Source organism: Notamacropus eugenii, chromosome 5 (genome assembly GCF_028372415.1).
Source record: "Notamacropus eugenii isolate mMacEug1 chromosome 5, mMacEug1.pri_v2, whole genome shotgun sequence".
Lineage (NCBI taxonomy): Eukaryota > Metazoa > Chordata > Mammalia > Diprotodontia > Macropodidae > Notamacropus > Notamacropus eugenii.
This window is the reverse complement of record NC_092876.1, coordinates 86,708,189-86,716,836: the sequence shown is the minus strand read 5'-3', so window position 1 is coordinate 86,716,836 and position 8,648 is coordinate 86,708,189. Positions and strand designations below refer to the sequence as shown.

The 8,648-nt window shown below is 36.5% G+C and overlaps 1 protein-coding gene across 1 annotated transcript; it reads left to right on the top strand.

Moving 5' to 3' along the window:
- Positions 1 to 806: 806 nt before the first annotated feature.
- On the top strand, positions 807 to 1,721 carry LOC140507507 (vomeronasal type-1 receptor 1-like). The gene has a single exon (XM_072615575.1). The coding sequence runs from the start codon at positions 807 to 809 to the stop codon at positions 1,719 to 1,721; it is 915 nt and encodes a 304-aa protein (XP_072471676.1).
- The last annotated feature ends 6,927 nt before the right edge of the window (positions 1,722 to 8,648 follow it).

The window sequence follows — 8,648 nt, the reverse complement described above, 5'->3', positions numbered from 1 at the left end:
TTCAGAAAGTAATATGTCATTTATTGTGGCACAATAACTTTTGATGATGCCCATATCACATCTGTTTATATATATACCAATATGAGGGGGCTTTTCATTTTTCAGATTTTTGTCTATTATGAAATTAGCATATGTATATATGTTTTTATATGTACATGCATGCAGGTATATATGTGCATAAACACATATATTCTAAATACACACATATGTAATATGAATAATAATTGCATATACAATATATGTATATTAAGTTGCAAATAGATAGAAATATATTTAAGAGAAACGAGCTGATAAAACTTAATTGCTTTTTCTTCATCCTTTTTAGATGAAAATGACAAAATGTAAGTCATGAGTTACTGGTTCCAGCAACAGACATCCTGATGAAAGGTACAGATTTGTAGGATGGTGGATTTCAGATTTAAAGAGCTTCTGACTTCAAATTATCAATCTAGTGGTCTCTCTGGCATCAGCAGCTTTCAACTACGTTAGGTTCTGTATTATTGGGATTATTATAATTTAACTCTTTCAACAAAGACAAACCTAACCATTGAATTAAAGAAGAACTCTTCATAAATGAGAAAAACAAAACATTGGAAACTTTCCTACCAATACTATCTTCCTAAATATCCATCTGCCACTGATAAAAGAGACATTCTCCACAGGTTTTTCTGTATAGGAGTGGACAGTGATTGTAATGGACATGGAAAATTTCCTCATCTCAGGAAATATCTTCTACTCCTCGTATTTCTGATTGAGCACAGATCATCTGGTTTTGAGTGCTGTACATTCCCATTATCAAAAAGAGAATGATTTCTAAGGACATAGCACTAGGGTTCTTTTTTCTGTTTCAGACTGGATTTGGGGCCCTGGGGAATTCCTTCCTCCTGGGGTTCTATGCCATCACCTTCTTCACTGGTCCCCGACTGAAACCCATTGACTTGCTTCTCATCCACTTGGCCTTTGTCAATGACTTGGTGCTTCTTTCCAAAGGGATTCCTCACACAATGTCTACTTTGGGGCTCACCAATTTCTTGGATAATGCAGGATGTAAACTTGTCTTTTACTTTCACAGAGTGGCCAGGGACCTTTCTCTCTGTATCACCTGCCTCTTGAGTGGCTTCCAAGCCATGACTTTAAGTCCCAGAAACTCCTGTTGGGCAAAACTTAAAGCTAGAGACTCAAAATGCATTGTCTCATTGTTTCTCTTGTGCTGGGTCTTTCATCTACTGAAGAATGTCCCAGTTCTTCTAATGATGAAAGGCTCAATGAGAAACAAAAATATCACAAAAGAACAGGACTACATTTACTGTACTGTTGCATTCCCACCGTTACTTAGAAATGCAATAAATATGCTCATAATCACCCTTCCTGATGTTTTCTGTGTAGGAGTCATGATGGGAACCAGTGGGTATCTGGTTTTTGTCTTGTACAGACACCAAAAGAGAGTCCAGTACATTCATGGCAACAATCTCACACCTAGTGCTTCCCCTGAGACCAGAGCCACTCAAACTGTCCTGCTGCTTGTCATCCTGTTCGTTTCCTTTTACTCTCTTAATTCTATCTTAGTACTATGTATTCAGTATAGACAATCTTCCTGGCTTGTTCACATCTCTGCCTTCCTGGCTGCCTGCTTTCCAGCATCTAGTTCTTTTGTTCTAATAGTCAGTGACTCTAGGGTCAATAAAAATTTCTTGGTGCTCTGGGAAAAGATGATGACATAGTTTTGAAACAACTCAAGAGTTTCACCTTAATCCCATCCAAATGGCTAATAAGACAAAGCAGGAAAATGAAAAATGTTTCTTGGGCTGCAGGAAAAGAGGAATATTAATGCAATCTTGGGGCTGTAAAACACTACAGCACAGCAACAACACTGTGACATATGCATGTCAAAGAAATATCAAAGAAAAAGGACCTATGTATAAGAAATTATTTATTGCAGCTCTTCCAGCAAGGCAAAAATTGGAAATTGTGTGGATGTGCACACATTGGAGAATGACTGAAAAAGTGGTGGGTAATGGTTGTGATGGAATACTATTGTACTATAAAAAAATGATGAGAAGAATTTTCTCAGAAAAATCTGGAAAGGTTTGTATGAATTGATGCCAAGTAGAATGAGCTATATCAGCCTTTTCTTGGAGAGTCATGTGGACTGTTTACTAATCTTCTCCAGAGATCATTCTAGTACCTCTAAGTATTCAGCTAAAAGCAATAGATATTGGCTATGGCTTAGTTTCTTAATGTTCCTAGTTAACAGATAACCTAGAGCAATGTAGTGGTATAAAACCATTAGTGCTAAGGAGTTAAGATTTCTTTTGATGTAGTCTCTGGCAATTTCTGTTTTACTGGCTATAAAGAATATGGTGGCAGATAAAATACAGATCATGCTTTCCACCTCATATTATATACATATAGCAAGTATATGTGTGTGAGTTCATCCTTCATTGCCAAAGAAGACCATGCCATCAGAGAAACAATGACATATCTTGCACTTGACTTTGTTTTGAGTGAGGGAGGGCTGTTCAGGTCACCATTCTCACTTCTCCTCCAGGACCATCTGAATCTAGTGACCAGATATTCATCAGGATGATTGGAGATGATCCAGGATGAGGCAATTGGGGTTCAGTGACTTGCCCAAGGTCACACAGCTAGTGAGTGTCAAGTGACTGAGGTGAAATTTGAACTCAGGTCTTCCTGACTCCTGCACTGGTGCTCTATTCACTGCACCATCTAGCTGCCTCAGCAAGTATATAATATGCTATTCTCTCTCTCTCTCTCTCTCTCTCTCTCTCTCTCTCTCTCTCTCTCTCTCTCTCTCTCTCTCTCTCTTACTCTCTCTCTCTCTCTCTCTCTGTGTGTGTGTGTGTGTGTGTGTATGTGTGTGTGTGTGTGTGTAGTATTCTATGAGGAAGGAAGAACATGACAAATCCATGGAACCCAGTAGCTCAAATAGTGCATGGAATGTTTCTATCAGGATAGCAAAGGTAAATGTTTTGGGCACTCAAATGTTTCCATTAGGTGCTGGGAAGGAAAATAAACTTTCATTTAAACTAATTCCAAGAAGCTATATAGATAGATAGGTAGATATAGACATAGATCTATAGATTTATATCTAGATGGATAGACAGACAGACAGACAGACAGACAGACAGACAGACAGACAGACAGACAGACAGACAGACAGATAGATAGATAGATAGATAGATAGATAGATAGATAGATAGATAGATAGATAGATAGATAGATAGATAGATACAGGAGATGGCTATATTTTAGGACAGGGCTCTCCCCATTTAGTAAGTCTGGGCCTGAGCAGTTCCAGATTTGGTAGTGCTTGACTGTGAGACCAGCAGGAGAATCTCTCAGTTCTGACCTAAATTTCGTGAAAGTTGAAGTAGAGGCAGGAATGTAGGAGTGTCAAAATAAGCTGACATTTTTTTGGTATCTCAAAGCTTCTATTTGTACAGAAGCATTTACAAATTGTACATTTGTTGTTGTAGAAATGTCAGCGAACCATATCTCAAGCAGAGATGATTGTTTGGCCACACATCAGGGTGAAGGACTGACATCATGATTATTTGACTCTCCAGAGTCATAACCTGCAGAAGAAATCCTTGGGGGTGTGGTGTGGTGTGTGTGTGTGTGTGTGTGTGTGTGTGTGTGTGTGTGTGAGAGAGAGAGAGAGAGAGAGAGAGAGAGAGAGAGAGAGAGAGAGAGAGAGAGAGAGAGAGGAATTAAATGGAAAACTTTGCATCTGTCCAAGTGGTATACTAACTGGTCAAGAAGTTCCTGCCTGCAACTACCTGAGTTAGTTTCACTAGTGTATTGTATAGGTTTGTGGTAGAGTTTACAGAAAGTACCGGGGTAGGGTTTCCACTAGAGGTATCGTAATCTCCAATATCAATCCTCAGTCTTCATGGCAAAGGGCTATCACCAATGTTGAATTCAGTAGGATGTCACAAATCAGGTAAAGCAAGGTAACCAACATGAGAAATCGTGGGAGATAGATGATAGTATCTTGGCATATCCCTACCATTAGTTGGGTCTAGTCAACATTCACAGCAGAGTTACAAAAGTAGAAAAAATGCCACAAACATGACTTTGTAATGGTTCTGCTACCCTCCATTATTTATCTGTCTGTGATGTTTTGAGTCTAGTGACTTGCCTGTCATCCCACTAATTTTTACATCTCTTTTCTTTTCGTTATTCACATAAGTACTTTTGCTGTTACCCATACCCTGAGTCACTCTCTCCACAGGAACTCTGAATCTATCTACCACATTGTTCTGCCATCCTCTGAAGGTGGAGGAATAAGCAGAGGTTCCGGTGTCTACACTTGTTGCATATTTCTTCTTTGTTCCATTCCTTTTAGATTTGTTGCTTGTGGAGAAAACATAACTGGTTTGATGAAAAAAAAACCAAACCGTCTTTGGATACTATAGATACAACATTTGTTATTTTCCTTTTATGCCGTATTAGCCAATCTGTTAGGGTGATAACTCAGAGTTTTTTAATTTTTATTTTACTAATCAATAGTCACAGAACATTTTTTCATATGACTATAGATAGTTTTGATTTTTTCATCCAAAAACTGCTACTTCATATCCTTTCACTATGGATACTTTAAAAACAAGAAAAACAAGATGTTTGGGAGGGCTCAGAGGCATCTAGTATGATATAGTTGTCCAAGGTCCTCGTGGAGACTACTGTAACCAAAGTCTATCCCTTTTTTTCCATAGTCTTGGTGGAAAAAAGAGAGAGGAGTTTTTGGCTGTGGATTTAAACATCTAAGAAATACTTTCCTCCCAGCTATGAGTCTCAGTAACTATTATATGTGTTTTTCTCCTTACTTTTTGTTCCCCCAACTCATAGTCTATATGCAAGGAGACAAGGGAACAGTGACTCTTCAATCTGCTGGGCTGAGGCTAAAGACTGGTCTTGGGAGTCCACTGAAAGAGCCTTCAAGCTTATCTTTGGATCCTGTGCCTTTAGAACTTTGTAGAGGCAATGATTCCATATTGGTTGGTTGTAAAGCTATCCCCATGGATTGACCATGTAGTAGGATAGCCACTATCATATCTATCATAGTCAGAGTTGTAGGGACAGCTAGATACATGGAGTGAATTCTTGCTTTCAGGGCCCAGTCATCTATGTTCAGTCTCCAAGTCCCATTATTTTTGCAAAGCAGCAAGACAAGGCTATTGATAAAGAGGTGGTTAACCTGCTTGTACGAGCATCAAACAGTTGCTGCTTCACTAAATTTATGTGTACTCTACTCCAATTCCAAGCTTTGAAATTGCTTCAATGAAATCACTCTAGGTCATGGACAACACAGGAATATCATAGATGGCTTAAGAGAGATGTCAAACATGCAGCTGCAACATTCCTGAGTGCAGCCTAGAGGCAATTAAGATGTTGTTGAGAAATAGTTACTAAAACAATTAAAAATGCATTAAAACAAAGAAAATGTCAATTCATGGTCTTCTAAGTTGATGTGTGGCCTGCAGTGATATTAATCTATGGTTTTCTGGTGCCATTTCTATTTGAGTTTGATGCCACTTCTGTAGATCATGCTCCCGACATTATGTATTCTAACAGTAGTTTTTTTTTTCTTTTTTAAAATTTAGTTAATTTATTGGCTTTCAATTTGCAGCAATCATTTCCATAAGTCTTAAGTTTTCTCTCCCTCTCTTCCCCTTTCCTTCTAGAGATAACTTGCAAACTTATATGGATTCTACAAATACTTTGTTATGAAATACATTTTTACATTAGTCATGTTGAATAGAAGAATTAAAACAAATGGGAGAAACCATGAGAAAAAAACATGACAAAAAAATCACAAGAGAAAATAGTTTGCTTGACTCTGTGTTATGATTCCATAGATTTTTTTCCCCTCTGGATGTGGATGGCATTTTGCCTCAAGAGTCTTTTGAGAATATTTTATGTCTTCAAGTGCATGGTTTATCAGAAAATGTCCTTGCACACTGCTACTGTGTATCATTGTCTCCTTCCCTCCCTCCATGAGACAGTGTGTAATCTTATATATGTTCTATACATACAATCAAATTAAATACATTTTTACCTTAGTCATGTTGCATAGAAAAAATAAAATGAATGGGAGAAAGCATGAAAACAAAACAAAACATAACACAAGAGAAAATGGTCTGCTTCATTCTGCGATCCAATTCCATATTTCTTTCTCTGGATGTAGAAGGCATTTTGCCTCAAGTCCACTGGGAATTTTTTAGGTCCTTACATTTCTGTGAGGGGCTAAGTCTCCCAGAAAAATTCCTTGCACACTTCAGTTGTTGCTGTGTTCAAGGTCCTCTTAGTTCTACTTCTTTCACTCAGTATCAGTTCATATAAGTGTTTCAGGGCTCTGTAAAGTCTTCCTGTTCATCAATTCTTATAGCACAATAGTATTCCATTGCATTCATATACCACAATTTATTCAGCCATTCCCCAATTGATGGATATCCCCTCAATTTCCAATTATTTACCACTACAAAGAGAGCTGCTATAAATATTTTTGTACATGTGGGACTTTTTCTGATTTCTATCATCTTTTTGGAATAGACTTCTAGAAGCAATATTACTGGGTCAAAGGCTAGGAACATTTTTGCATCCTTTTGGGCATAGTTCCAAATTACTCTACAGAATGGTTGAATCAACTCACAGCTCCCCCAACAATGAATTAGCGTTCCAACTCTCTCACATCTTCTCCAACATTTATCATCTATCTGTTTTGTCATATTAGCTGGCATGATATGGTACATCAGAATTGCTTTGATTTTCATCTCTCTAATCAATAATGATTTAGAACATTTTTTATATGACTATAGATAGCTTTAATTTCTTCCTTTGAAAACTGCCTGTTCATATCCTTTGACCATTTATCAGTTGGGGAATGACTTGTATTCTTATAAATTTGACACAGTTCTCTGTATATTTTAGAAATGAGACCTTTATCACAGAAACTAGATGCAAAAATGCTTTCCCAGTTTTCTGCTTCCCTCCTAATTTTTATTGCATTGAATTTGTGCAAAAACTTTTCAATATAATGTAATGAAAATTACATATGTTGCACTTCATAATATTCTCTGTCTTTTATTTGGTCAAAATTTTCTCCATTCTCCCTAAATTGGACAAATACGCTATTTCTTGCTCCCATAATTTGTTTATAGTATCAGTCTTTATACCTACATCATGTATTCATTTGGACTTTAGTCTTGTCTATGATGTCAGGCATTGATCTACGCCCAGTTTCCACCACACTGTTATTCAATTTTCCAAACAATTTTTGTCAAACAGTGAGTTCTTATCCCAGAAGCTGGGGTCCTTGGGCTTATCAAACAGTAGATTGCAATATTCATTGACTACTGTGTCTTGAGTACCTAACTTATTCCGCTGGTCTACCCCTCTATTTCTTAGACAGTACCAAATGGTTTGATGATTGCTGCTTTATAATACAATTTGAGGTCTGAAAGGGTGAGGTCTTTCTTAGGATTTCTTTTCATACGTTTGCTTGAAATTCTGGACCTTTTGTTCATTCAGATGAATTCTGAAATGACTTTTTCTAGCTCTAGAAAATAATTATCTGGTAGGTTGATTAGTACGGCACTGAATAAGTAAATGAATTTAGGCAGAACTGTCATTTTTATTATATTAGCTCAGCCTACCCATGAGCAACTGATGTTTCTTCACTTACTTAGATCTGACTTTGTTTTTTGTGAAAAATGTTTTGTAATTGTGTTCATATAGTCCTTAGGTTTGTTTTGGCAGGTAGACTTCCAGATATTTTATAGTGTCTACCATAGCTTTAAATGGGTTATCTCTTTTAATCTCTTGCTTGGGTTTTGTTAATAATATATAGAAATGCAGATGATTTATGTGGGTTTATTTTGTAACCTGCAACTTTGCCAAAGTTGTTTATTATTTCAAATATTTTTTTTTACTTGAGTATCTGGGATTTTCTAATTATATCATCATATAATTTGCAAAGAGTAGTAACTTAGTTTTTTCTTTGCCTATTCTAATTCCTTCAATTTCTTTTTCTTCTCTTATTGCTAAAGCTAACATTTCTAATACCATATTGAATACCATTGGTGATAATGGACATACTTGTTTTACCCATAATCTTATTGGGAATGCGTCTAGGTTATTCCCATTACTCATAATGCTTACAGGTACATAGTACTTATTATTTTGTGGAAGACTCCATTTATTTCTATGCTCTCCATTGTTTTCAATCGAAATGGGTGTCATATTCTGTCAAAAGCATTTTCTGCATCTATTGAGGTAGTCATAAAATTTTTGTCAGTTTTGTTGTTGATATGGCCAATAATACTGATAGTTTTCCTAATATTGAACCAGCGCTGCCTCCCTGGTATAAATCATACCTAATTCTAATGAATTATTCTCATGATAAGTTACTGTATTCTAGTTGCTAATAACTTACTTAAAATTTTTGCATATATATTCATCGGAGAAATTGATCTATAATTTTCTTTCTCTGTTTTGGCTCTTCCTGATTTAGGTATCAGAACAATATTTGTATTATGAAAACAATTTGGGTAGGACTCCTTTTTCACCAGCTTTCCCTAATAGTTTATATACTATTGGAACTAACTGTTCTTTAAATGTTTGATAGA